The following is a 13,220-nucleotide window of genomic DNA, read 5'->3' as shown; positions in this document are numbered from 1 at the left end:
CCTAGTTTGCCAACAAGACAAGGTTGAACATAGAAAGTCGGGAGGGTTGCTGGAGGCATTACCTATACCGGAACGACCATGGGAGAGCATCTCCATGGATTTCATATCAGCGTTGCCTAAGATGGACGGGATGGGGTCTATCGTAGTTGTGGTAGATTGGTTATCCAAATATGCTAACTTCATTGCTGCTCCAACAGATTGCACCGCAGATGAAGCAGCCCGGTTGATCTTGAAAAACATAGTGAAGTATTAGGGAGTCCCTAAGACGATTATAAGTGATCGAGACCCTCGGTTCACTGGGAAGTTCTGGATGGAGATGTTCAAACTCTTGGGGATATAATTTTGCTTCTCCACGAGCTTTCACCCCCAAACAGACGGACAAACAGAACGCACAAACGCATTGCTGGAGGAATACCTAAGGCACTTCGTGAGTGCAAATCAGAAAGATTGGGTGAAGCTTTTGGATGTGGCCCAGTTTTGCTACAACTTGCAAAAGAGCGAATCAACAGGCCACAACCCCTTTGAGTTGGCCACCGGCCAACAACCGCTCACACCATTGATGGTAGGAACCAGCTATGAAGGTAAGAGCCCTGCAGCCTACCAGTTTGCTAAGAATTGGCATGAACAAGTTGACATAGCAAAGTCCTACCTACACAAGGCGACTAAGTGGATGAAGAAACATGCGGATGGAAAGAGGCGGCCACTTGAGTTCAAGGTAGGGGACTTTGTCATGATAAAGTTACCATCCCAACAGTTCAAGGCTTTGCACGGTAAGCATAAGGGGTTGGTAAGGAGATATGAAGGGCCCTACCCCATCATCAAGAGAGTAGGAAATGTTTCATACCAAGTCCAACTCCCACCATCCCTCAAGATCCATCCGGTCTTTCATGCAAGCATATTGAAACCCTACCATGCAGATGCGGAGGATCCCTCACGTGGAGTTAGCAAACGTGCACCGCCGTTGATGACTTCGTCATTTGACAAGGAGGTGGAGTACATCATTAGCGATCGCGTAAAGAGACGGAGGGGAGTCCAGCCTAAGACTGAGTACCTAGTAAAATGGCGTGGATTGCCAAAAAGTGAGGCTTCATGGGAAGAAGCTGAGGCACTGTGGCAGTTCGAGGACCAGATCACAATGTACAAGGAATGCAACAAGGACGTTGCGTAAATTAGGCGGGGGAGAATGTCATGGGACCTAAGCCCACTGCCCACCCATTGGGCCAGTTTGAGGATACATAGAGGAGGTTCTAGTCCAAACCCTCTATAGATAACCTAACGCATACTATAGAAGGAAGGATCTCTAGAAGCTCTCTAGAAGGTCCCGCACATACACCAAATTGGATCCAGTATATGTACTTGGGCATACACCCTAGTATTATATATAAGAGTCTAGGAAGGTCCATAGTTAGATGGTAGTGGAATAATCTAGAAGGATCCAACCCATTGGATCAATGACAAATGTACATAATCTAGAACATTCCTTGCTCCCCCTCAAAACTATAAATAGGGGAGAGCCTCTTATTTGTACACAACTCATTGAAGTGTAATACAATCTCTCTTGAGCAAGTCCCTTGAATCCTATTCAGTTCTCTTATTGCTTTCATCGGGCGAGTGAGTGTAACCCTTACAAGTAAGAGTGAGAGTTAGGCTAACTTGTGTATCGGCAAAAGGAGTTTGCACACAAGTGCCGCACGGGTTAAGCAAAGGAGTTGCGACCCAGTGGGGGGAAGCTTAGACTTTCAAATGATATTGAGAAGGAGACTCCTCAACTTTGTCTCATTTATTTTTTCATCATAATGATTAAACTCTATTGGGCAAAGGTAAACTCGAGCCAGTCACCGAGCCTGATCACCTCCTGATTTGTAATCAAGTTAGTTTTTATAAACGTTGGTTCCAACTATTTTTTTTTATAAACATTGGTTCTAACACTCTGATACTGCTGGGTGTGATATCTATTTACAAGAACATTTATAGTAAGAGAATGTGCTTGACAAAAACATACACTCGAACTCCCAATTTACCATTTATTTAAATAGAACAGAAATAAATAAAAACTGGTTCATATCCAATTAGATTAATAAATTTCTTTTCAAAATTAAAAAAATAATTCAAATATTTTTATAGAATTGTGTAATATCTTAAAAGATTTATTTTTTTAATTTTTTTTATAAATTTATAAATATTTTTTTGTTATTATTAATTTTCATTTATTTGCTATCTATTGAAGTCCGATCACAAACCTGCAGTATTCGAGCATTTCATATGCACAGTAAAAGCAGATGGATTGAAAGGAGGTTCCATCAGCGAGAAAACTACAAGCAAAGAGAATTACTTTAAGGTCACGAGGACCTGGAAGTTCATACAGGCTGCCATCATTTAACAAAGCAGGCCAGCACTCACATTCCTTACTCTGTTGTCAGTGGAAGTAACCATAGAGCTCCAAGAAGCAGACGCAGAGGTTCCATGGGCTAGAGTCGCTGTTAGTAGGACCAGTCAATACAACTCGGAAGAATCGGAAGGGAAGCAGTGCATTTGGACCATGAATACGCCAAGATGCAAACTGTGCCGGTTTACATATTGTTGTGTCATTCTCATGCACCCTCAAATCTGTCCAGTTCTTCCCGTCCAAAGAACCCTGAACAGAGTAGATATTTCCTTTTGGCTTCCTTCTTATAGTATTGGTGAAAGGTTTTTACCATGTTCAGAATTGAGAATTAGTTTACCTGCAGAAACCAGCATCTCATGTATGCTGTGGATCCGTCTTGTCTCACCGTGTAATAGTTGCACATAAGCTGCATAAAAATGGAGTTCCCAAGTCAGTAATTAGAACCTGTCAAAAGTTTCCTGTCTCTACCATAGAAAACCAAGAGCAGAAGAGCAGAAGATCAGGACGCACTAGCTTGTTTAGAGTCAAACCTGATGATCCTGCCCGATGTCTACCATCCACCATGCAACAGTTTGCCCATTCTCAATTTTTGGTCCAGCAAAAGACGTGCCCTGTTCAAGTCCAAGGTAAATTAGATCTAAAGAAAGTTCACAGTGAAGAGTCAAGAACATGCACAAGCCTGGTTATTTCGTTGGGTCCAAAAAACTGCAATGTAATCTCCCTCTCTGAGAAACTCATATTAGGTCCTTTACTATTTGTATTTTTATGTTTTTTATATAATTTCATAGATGTAGATCTACTCACAAACATGAAATTATTGTACACAAATACACTAATGATAAGGTCTTTATGAGCTTCTTACAGAATTTTTTTTCTTTTTTCAGGACATTAGTAAGCTTCATATTTTGACTAAACTATCTCTTAGAATGTTTCAAATTGACTCAACTAATGCATAACCTTAATTTTATCTCATAATCTTAGCTTCAGGTTAGTCAAAATTTAAAACTTTCAATCTAATCAGTCCACACAATTAATACCATAATTTCGTATTAACGATCAAAAGCCATCTTGAAATGAATAAATTTAACAGATAATTTAGCTACAATGTATTTAGAATAAAGAAGAAAGTTGATTACATCACAGAATTAAGTTCTCAGGTCAACATATATATGTCGTTTCACTTTTCCATTAAATCATACTATATCTTATGGGAAGTAGAACAATCATTATGTTAATGAACTCAGATTTATTTTTTATTTTTTACTATTTTTAGAGTTTTTTTCACGTTTGTACTTATAACATTTGTTCAAGTATGTTTCAATCAAATCCGAAGTCTCAACCCATCTATCTCATACTACCCGAGATGTCTCAGATGTCAGGATGCCCAAACTGATATCTAAGAATTGGTCAGTAAACCCTGCTCGCACGGATGTTACTATCTTACCTGGTATGTCCTTCCTACCAATGCTTTTGGGTCCGTATGCCTTGAAGTAGGGCTGCTTGCTGTGACTGTAATTTTCTGTTAGAAGTAACATGACCACATAAGCTCAAGCTAGTCAGAAGAGCACAGTCATTCTAACACTTGAATTCCCCAAAAAAGAAAACAAAAAGAAAAAAAATTGGGCTCCCAAAATGCCCATTCTCGGTGCACTGTCATAGACACATTCAGCCAACCAGAGCACAGTCACTATGGAATAAGCATTTTTAAAAGAGTTTTTAAATATCAGAAAAGAATGAAATGAGCTGGCTTACCTTGGCTAAAACAGGATTTACCCATTGATGTTCACCATATGCCGTGCCCGCAAAATAGAGAACCCCATTTTCATCTCCATCACATATGTACTGGAGCTCTTTAAAACTGGATCGTCTGTGGTGAAATCTCGCACTGAAATGATAAATGCTAATAAAAAATCAAGCCTAATAGAATTTAAAAATTACAAATGCAACTTTACGTCTAACGATAATTACAAATATAAGAAATCTCACTTGTCATTGTTTCCCAAAATCATGCCGTGGTCACCAGAATAAAAGAGGGCTTCTCTAACCTGTGCCATAGTTACAATAAAAGTTGTGAGAGTGGCAGCAGGCGGAAACAGCAAAATGCAAAAACAACAGAACAGACTCGTGAAGTGTGTGTAGAATAGACCTTTGTTAACCTATTGGCCTTTCAACAGATCCCAATCTCAATCCTCATTCATGTTTCCAAATTCTTTAGTCTTACAAGCACCCCTTTGTTCATGATAACAATGTTTAACTTGGAAACAATTTTTGCATAGCTTGGTCTTTAGTCCAAACTTCTGAATCAAGAGTAATAAAAGTGGACTACAAAGACTTGTGAATGAATGAAAACTATTTGATAACCCAAACTTCTGAACTTTGCCAAGACAAATTCCAGTGTTATTGGATCAAAAGAGAGTACAAATTATTAGAAACTTTATATCATATTTAGATCATTATATTAACAATCCCATACAATTCCTATTTATACTATTAGCCCATTCAACTTAACATGGGACATTGTCTAGGGTTTAAGAAAGTCTCCTCTAACATCCTCTATAGATCTTGTAACAAAGAAATTGGCACATTGAGGCCCCCCCCAAGCCAACCTAAAAAATAGAAGCTCCTACACATAGGGCAGTCATTTGACCCAATTAATTGATTTACTGTTCTACCATTCATTTAAAAAAAAAAATGAAACAAAATTTTTATCCATGTAAAAACTTAACCAATTTACCTGCACATCATTTATAAAATGGAACAGATATGGGTACCCCAATAAAGAGAGGAACAACATTTTAATTTTTTTACCCCATATACAAGTGTAAAAAAAGAAATCTCACTTTATGTGAAGCATGATTTAATTACGAAAATATTTATTTAATATTAAATTAATTAATTTTTATATATTTTATGATATTTTCATATCATTTTATAGTTTTTTAGGATAGTGCTATGATTTATTATATTTTAAAAGTTTATTATCCATTCAAATGCCTGTTTACCCTGTGACGTACCTGTAATTGGGTAAATAAACAAGTAATAAAACACCATTTATCCATTTTGAATAAAGAGGATAGCTAAATAGGTTTTGGATAACTAAAAACGGGTAACAAGATACATGTTACCCATTGCCATCCCTTCCTATATAGACAGGGAATCCCCAATAAAAACCAGCTAGTTGCTGAATCCAGCATTGACTTGCCATCTTCTACGGAATCCTCTACAAGAATCCAAACGAATAGATCATGTTACTCACCAGCTGTTCAAGTACAGGAATCTGGCTGCTGAGACTGCTCCTTTCCAGCTGCAGCATCATACAATAACAAGAAACCAGCAAGAGTGGTCAAATATCATTACTCCATGAAGATTCACAACTATCCTTTGATCATCCCATAACAGACTTTGGGCCATTTTTGCTTTTATAAAACAGGGAAACTTTAGCAGACGTATCAAGGACCCAAAAACTAAAAAATAAAATAAAATAAAATAGACTACCTTCTTCAGCAACAATGTAGGCATTAGTGGAAAACGAACTAAAGGTAGCACATCAGAAAGCAGCTGAAGCCTCTGTCCAAAAAGGAGTTCAGGTGTCAAGGATTTGGCACATTTATCAATCGCCTCCCAACCACATATTTCATTGGCTTGCATGCACCAAAGTAAAATTGCATCCAGAACCCTTTCTTCAGATGTTACAGTCAAATCAGGATGCTGCACAAACCGCAATTTGTCACGACTATTGATGCACAAAAAAGAAGAGGTGCACTTAGACCCTAATAATAACCACAAAGGTGAAATCTTTGCATATGAGGTAATGTACAAGTTGCTGGTCATTAAGAGAACAACTAAGAAAAACTACCCTTAGTGTCATGAAACAACAATGGAAGGCCACCAAATTGAAGTACTTGCTTCCATTAGGACAAGGGCAAGACACCACATCTTAAGGAACGATCTTGATATTACAGCCCTAGAATCGTCAAAAGTTATGGGCCGGATACCACCATAATTGCAGCTTTGTATAGGAATCCACAAAACTTACAATAGATATAGGCACAACATTCTTAAATGGAAAAAGTGCATGTAATATCAAAGAATTCAATAATTCAAACATTGCAGAGGTTAGACCTACCTGGAGAATGGTCATAAAAGTTGCTTCATCTAAATGGATAAAGTCTGTGCTAGCCGTTGTACAGTAATTAAAGTGCAACGAGAAGTTCCTCTCGCAAGTTTCTCTTAGAAGTTTACATGATGGGATTGATGAAATCACTTGCAAAATGGGGCATACAGAATCCTGCACCAAATTTTCAAAGTCAGTTTTCAAGGCCATCTTTGATCAACTTTCTGAAAACCGTCTGAGGGCTTGTCCATTTATCTTTGTATTAATACAAATAGAACTTGTATAATACAAATTAAGTCCTGCTGCATGAGCTTCTTCCAGTAGGAGAGCACCAATCCTGCAGATATATATTGAATGCGTGTCAATATCCCAAATTCTTCAGGAATAATCTTAGGAAGTGTTAGATTTCTCTTCTTGATACTTTTGTGAAAATGGGTGTACATTTCTCCATGAGTAGGATCCACAAAGAAAACAAAAACCATATTTCTAACATTTGAGATCTTTTCTCACCATATATTTCATCCTGTCTCTGGTAAATCAATGACTACCGACAGAGTTGATGAATTTAACTTATAATAACTACAAAACCGAAAGTCTGCTCTGAAATCTACTTGGGCCTGCTTGAAATTAATCAAGATGCATTTCACTTTCCATTGAAGATCACGAGGATTTCAATGCTTCAACAAGTGTGCAGTTTGGAAACCAATTACTTGAACAAGTCTTGTAGTAGACTCAAATCAACCAACATAAATTTGCCATTGTAGTTGATTCAAAACTCCCTCTCCCTCTCTCACTCGTACCCCATAAAAATTTAAAAAAAAAATACTCAATCATGAACAGGTAGCTTTGCCGTGATACTATGTTGCATATCAGGCAATAGATATTGTATGTTGGGAAGTCTGGTTTTTAGAGCATGCACCGGCTGAAACAGACATTTCCTGTCAGCTATACTGGCTCACACACACATATTAAGATACTGTATTTGATACTTTATACTGGCCAACAGTGGCTTACACAGGCAGTCATACATGCCAAACAGACCAATACTTGTTGAGTTCCAGAAATGGTATCAGATACAGTGTCCTGTTTATGGTATCCTATATACTGCTACTTGCCAAGACAAACTCAAAGAATTAAGTTGGAAAAATCATTTTTTGGAAACCATCCCCTTTATGTCCACAAACAAACCTTGAAAACCATTAATAAATACCAAAAACATTTACCAAAAGGTGTCATACTACCCAGAAAGCATAAGAAGAACTACAAACTACCTCAGAAAGGCATTCAGAAAGGTACTTGCAGCATTCCTGATGAAGGCAGTCAACTCCAAATTGGTCAGCCAAAATTAGAAGAGGTAACAACAAAGACTCCATCTCATCATCATCCTTCAAGTTAAGCTCCCCGCTGTACATAAATTCTAGCATAGCTGAAAAAGCATTTGGATGCACATTCCTCAAGTAAATCTCAGAGGAATTGCTTTCTTTCATTCCATTTGTGAACATCTGTCAGTATGAAGGATGCCTTTGGATAAGTCCAATGAATAACAGACACTAGTAGAAAAAAGAAAGGGCAGAAATGAAGTAGCAATAAACCAGACCAGGCCAGACCTTCATAAATGGAGGACTCCATATACTGAGAATGAGCCTGTGGCATCGAGCGACAAGACCATGCAAATCAATATGGATGTCTATATCACTATACTGGCCTTTTGAAAGCTTTTGCTTCAGCTTTTGCATATTGACAGGGAGTTCACATGGGAATTCTGTGCCACCCTGTGTTCTGGAGCTTGAGTAAACCAGTTCCACATTCTTCCCAGAATCAAATAACTTTTTGTTCAATTTGAAACGATCAATCACTTCTTCACAGAGCTTCACCATTGAGGAGACTTCAAACTGCATGCTCAAATCTCTCAAGGCATTAAGCTGCGACTCTTCTACCTGAACATGAATTTTTAAATGCAAATATACTCAAGTGATCCAACACATAAAAAAATATTGAAAAAGTGGAAGTATTAAGAATAGGAAAAGCTCAAGAACATGCTTACCCTAGTCCGACCAGTATAAATATACTGAAGTAGAGCATGTAGGATTGGATAGGATACTGACGGAAGCCCTATAATATGTTCACTAGGTGAACTAAAACGGAAATTACCGGATGAGGCCAAAATAACCATGTGAGCAGGAACTGCCTTTTCTTCGGCACCCACCAGAAAGTACACATCTGAAAACTCCCAACTCTCCAGAAAATTTTCAAGCCCCCACTCATCACAACCAAACCAGTCACCCTCTTCCCATGTTTCTTCCTCATCATCTACTTCAACATTATTATAATCAATACACTCAATATGTTTCCACAGGCAATTATAGTGGGGCGTAAATGGGAAAACATTCACATTTCTATAGCCCACATGTTTATCCCAACTACTAAGACCCACATACTGAACATTACAATTGGGTTTCGTATCTAGCCACTGGAAAACTAGATTTTGAAAAGGGTAGCGGCCCTTTCCTATACAAATCAACCCATCATAGATACTGATCCAATAGCCCTGAAAAGTAGAAGAACAACAAAGACCAACCCCTGCAACATCAACTACTGTCTTTCCATCTGCCTCAATCTTCAGCTTTCTGTTCCTGTTGCTACCAATAATTATTGTATAGTTTGGACTATTATCCATTTTATAATGGTTATGCCGGCTACCCACTTCCTCTCTAAAGACAATAGTCACGTCATTGTGAGCAAAAGCTTCAAAAGAAACACAACCACGGCCAGCCTTCTTAAACCTTAGTTCTTCACGCCAGGCGCACTCGAAAGGTGCAACGGTAAGGAACTCCTGCTTCTTTGCACCCATCTTGAAATCTAGTAGAAAAAGCTTCAGGTAAACCTCAATAAAACATGCACCTACCTGTTAAGGCCAACAGACAACAAATACACTAATTTCAATCCACCAGATTCATTTATAGTACTATCAAACTTCAATGCAAATATTTAGTACAAAGAAAGAAGGGGGAGACATTAGCATACCTGCAGAGCAACTCCTTTCTGTAACAAACGACTCACCTTCCTGCTATATATCAATGGAAATCATCTCACTAGCTCTTCCCCCACCGCTTAGTATTTAGTCTTCAGTCCATCTAATAGCATTGGCACTGGTAATTTCCCACGAAATCAGCGAGACAATATTGTCCAATTTGTCTCTCAGACAGGATCAGATTACATCACAACTAGAGAAACCACTAGTCTTTGAGAATTCAGTTACATTTGGATACTAGTCGAAAGGTCTCGCAATAAAACAGCGCATAAAACGAATGGAAGAACCGCTGGAACTCGTTTTTCTTTCTTAAACGATCAGAGATTCGATGGAAACAGCTCAGCACCTCACCAGACAATGAGGATAAACATCAAACCGACAGGCTGGGCCAATCGAAATCATCAACCAAGGAAATAACAGCTAAAGTAAACCTCCAAAAATCCATTTCCTAGAGAAAGTCTTTTTTGTCTGAAGGAAGATTCTGGTGGCCTGTAAAGACGAAATCATCGAACTGCCAAAAACATAAGATTTGGGGCGATACCCACCTCATATTTTCCTAAAAACTCCGGAATTTTTATGGCAACAGTGGAGATTTTTTCACCTGATGATGGGTCCACATTCCAGGCTGATGGTGCCGAAAGCAGGAAAAAGACGAGTCGCTGAAAGCAGATATTTCTATCAATACAGAAATTACAAACCGTTCACGCAGAGGAAGCAAATCAAAGGATAAGTCTCGCCTAAATTCGTTAGTAAAGAAACTGTAAATTAGCATACAAGACTCAAAAATAACGATTTAGAATTTGAACAAAAAGACTTTTCCTTCGAACCAGGCACGTGACGATGCTGACGGAAGTTATGTTTCTCTTTCAATGACACGTCAAGAGATAACATCGTCGAGACTTGAATCAGGCAAGATGCAGAGTGGACTCAGTCCAGCCATTCTTGCAGGTACGCTTCTGCGATGCCCAGATCCGACTAAATCTGCTTGACCTTGCTGCCCTCCTTTTAGGGGGACTTAATAGAGACTACCTCGTCTTAGAAGACCGATTGAAAATTTAGAACTGAAATATAAAGAAATCTCACTCAAATCTGACCTAATTCCATACTTGACAATACTTAAGATATTTTTTTACTGTTAAAAATCTTTCTATTTACAATTTACTTATTTTTTATTTACAACTATTAGTATTTTTATTTTATTATTAAAAATAATAAAAGTTTAAAATAAATTTTAAACGTGAATACATTAGATAAAGTGTAAAATCAATTTTTTTTATAATATTACATTTAAAATTAGTTTCACCTAACTTAGATGGATTTAGGTTCATATTTCTTTCTCATTCTCCATAGTAATTCATGCAATTATTTCCCTTAATTTTGGAATTAGCAAACTTGGCTTGTGAATTTCTTTGTCTAGTCTTTTTTTTTTTTAAATTATAAATTAAAATTTGGTTGTAAATGAACAAACATGATTAGAAATGGCAATAGGATGGGTTTCGCGGGGAATCTGCTTTACGTCACCAAGAAGTAGACATTGGGTTAGGTTTCTTGAGAACCTTACCTAAAAAACCCTGGGATGAGGTTTTCTATGTCACCCAATGCATGGATGGAACAAGAAAAAACCCGTCAAGTTTCAAATCAAAGAGGGATTTAAATCCCTAGAGTAATAACTTCAATTTCCAATCTTTAGAACAATCATAATTTGGGCTTTATACAGGTTGACCATGCAATTTCTTTCTTTTTCACCCAAACTTATGTTAAATGGATGTGTTATATTCACTGAAACATAGTCACATCCCTTAACTAAAGATTTAGTAAATTTGATAAGTTAATAGCTTGGACCTCCAATCATTGGAAATGATTTGATACATTGAAAGTCTCCTTTGTCGAGGATAAAAGGTGGTAGATTCGTTTGGTGTTGAAATATGATGGTCATCAACTTCTATCATCATGGTCATTAGATTCTTTGATACCATGTTTATTGATTAAGGAATGACATGCCTCCACTCAAAGTGCTCCTTTCAAAAGATGTTGAAGATTTCTAGGCTTTCGATCAAGTTATAGTTAGAGAAGGTATTTGATGCTCTAATAAAAAAAATGAAGAAGTTGGAGATCATTCCTGAAGATGATATATTGAGGAAATGAATAGATTTTATTTATGTTATAGTTCAACTTTTTAATAATTTTTTAGAAGTCATTTGGAGAAATATTTCTCCGGGATCAAAGAATTTCTTATTTGCATCTAGTTGGAAAGGTCTCCTATCCCAAAGAGAGAATTACAAGAAAAGGAGAAGAAAAAGAAAACAAGTTAACTAGGAGGCAAGTCATTTGGTTACCCAACTCACCCTTCGTTGGCGTACCTGATCAATGAGGGAAGCCAAATTCAAAATTTAAATATTTCACCATCCATGAGGGTGACCAACCACTAATAGATTATCAGAATTTATTACTCACAATTGATGTTAAATGACTCCTTTTTCCCCATCATCCCACTTACCCAACATCATCGCCTAGTACATGGCCGCCTTTTTTTTATAATCTCTTGCATAATCCCAACATACCTAGCCACAATAATCTCTTTCCTAACATGCACATACCAAGACATTTGTATTGTGCTTGCAGTCCTGCCTTAACTTGCCTTCATCTAATCACTTGGAAAATAACTCAATGACCTTACTTAACCATCCACCCATTTTAACCCAACTACAAAAACACTTCTTCTATTACTCCACCATGAGCCTTTTCTCACCCCTATACCAGGAAAAAAAAAAACTCAACCCAATAGTAATCAAGGGAGGGGACTTAGAACCATTACATTGAATTGAAACTTCACCCTTCACCATCCTGGCCCAAATTCTGAATACTATATCATATTGCAACAACAACTCATTGACTCAAAATCCTACTTCCTCTCAGGATGATGTAAGTAGTTCATCCCATTTCCAATAATTATCATCCACAAGTTTATTCAAAGTCATGAGAGAAACTAAAGCTAATAAGTTTGTATGTCAAGAACCAGAAGAAGCAAACCCAAGTGCGAAAAGTCAAGGCACCAACAAAAGGCACCTACCTAGAAAAACAAAGGTGGTGAAGGTAGACAATCTAACTAGTTATTTGTTTCAATTCAAATTCAAAATCCTAAATTTGGTTAGGAGACATGGGAAGAAATGGACTTTGCTAAAGGCAACATGAAGAATCCAAACAACCATAGAAATCACAAGGAGTTACTTTAAGAAAGGGGGATAAGAAATGATAATTTCTCCTCAAATGTTTGGGGAGTATGAAGTTCTAAAAAAATAGGAACAATAAGAGCAATCATAGTGAGAAAAAAAACTTAAGCGATCATTTTGTAAGAAAAAAAAAACCCAAACACTGTAAGACTCTCTAGATAGAGATCTTTGCCACATCTCTCAATTGGGTTAGCTTGCTATTGATGTGTCTAGCTTTGCTTGTCAGAGCTAGGTGGTTCCGGTCCACCTGGGTTAGGTTCCGTCCACCCCTGGTCCACCTGGGTTAGGTACTTAGCTTTCCACACTTGACAGACCGGTCTTTTGGGTTGTATTTGGCTAGGTGTTTGACATGGTATCAGAGCTGGGCACCACGTTCCGCATTCGAATCCTGACAGAAGCGGTAGGGAACGGGAACGGTGGGTGTCAGAGCTAGGTGATTCCGGTCCACCTGGGTTAGGT

At 37.8% G+C, this 13,220-nt stretch overlaps 2 protein-coding genes across 5 annotated transcripts; one reads left to right on the top strand and one right to left on the bottom strand.

The window, feature by feature from the left end:
• The first annotated feature begins 559 nt into the window (after window positions 1-559).
• Window positions 560-1,168, top strand: LOC137943759 (uncharacterized). Its single transcript, XM_068789196.1, has one exon. The coding sequence runs from the start codon at window positions 560-562 to the stop codon at window positions 1,166-1,168; it is 609 nt and encodes a 202-aa protein (XP_068645297.1).
• Window positions 1,169-2,227: 1,059 nt separating this feature from the next.
• On the bottom strand, window positions 2,228-10,480 carry LOC137944737 (BTB/POZ domain-containing protein At2g30600). Of its 4 annotated transcripts, none has more exons than XM_068790464.1 (15): window positions 10,359-10,480; window positions 10,133-10,206; window positions 9,525-10,042; window positions 8,545-9,405; window positions 8,108-8,437; window positions 7,772-8,002; window positions 6,513-6,674; window positions 5,882-6,094; window positions 5,643-5,690; window positions 4,373-4,431; window positions 4,139-4,286; window positions 3,831-3,905; window positions 2,917-2,997; window positions 2,724-2,792; window positions 2,228-2,635 (listed from the first exon to the last, which is right to left on the bottom strand). In XM_068790464.1, exons 4-15 carry the CDS (start codon window positions 9,349-9,351, stop codon window positions 2,417-2,419), a joined length of 2,442 nt encoding a protein of 813 aa, XP_068646565.1. In that variant the 5' UTR covers window positions 9,352-9,405; window positions 9,525-10,042; window positions 10,133-10,206; window positions 10,359-10,480; the 3' UTR covers window positions 2,228-2,416. The 4 variants fall into 4 exon arrangements, with proteins under 4 accessions (XP_068646565.1, XP_068646568.1, XP_068646567.1 ...); XM_068790467.1 differs by having other exon boundaries at window positions 4,139-4,271; XM_068790466.1 differs by having other exon boundaries at window positions 9,525-10,020; window positions 10,133-10,190.
• Window positions 10,481-13,220: the final 2,740 nt, after the last annotated feature.

The sequence above is a fragment of the Aristolochia californica genome, unplaced genomic scaffold (assembly GCF_029961685.1).
Source record: "Aristolochia californica isolate CCGP_79_NKW_82.1479 unplaced genomic scaffold, dmAriCali1.0.hap1 SCAF_11, whole genome shotgun sequence".
Taxonomy (NCBI): Eukaryota; Viridiplantae; Streptophyta; class Magnoliopsida; order Piperales; family Aristolochiaceae; genus Aristolochia; species Aristolochia californica.
The sequence above is the reverse complement of the archived record's forward strand: the minus strand, read 5'-3'. Positions and strand labels throughout refer to the sequence as shown.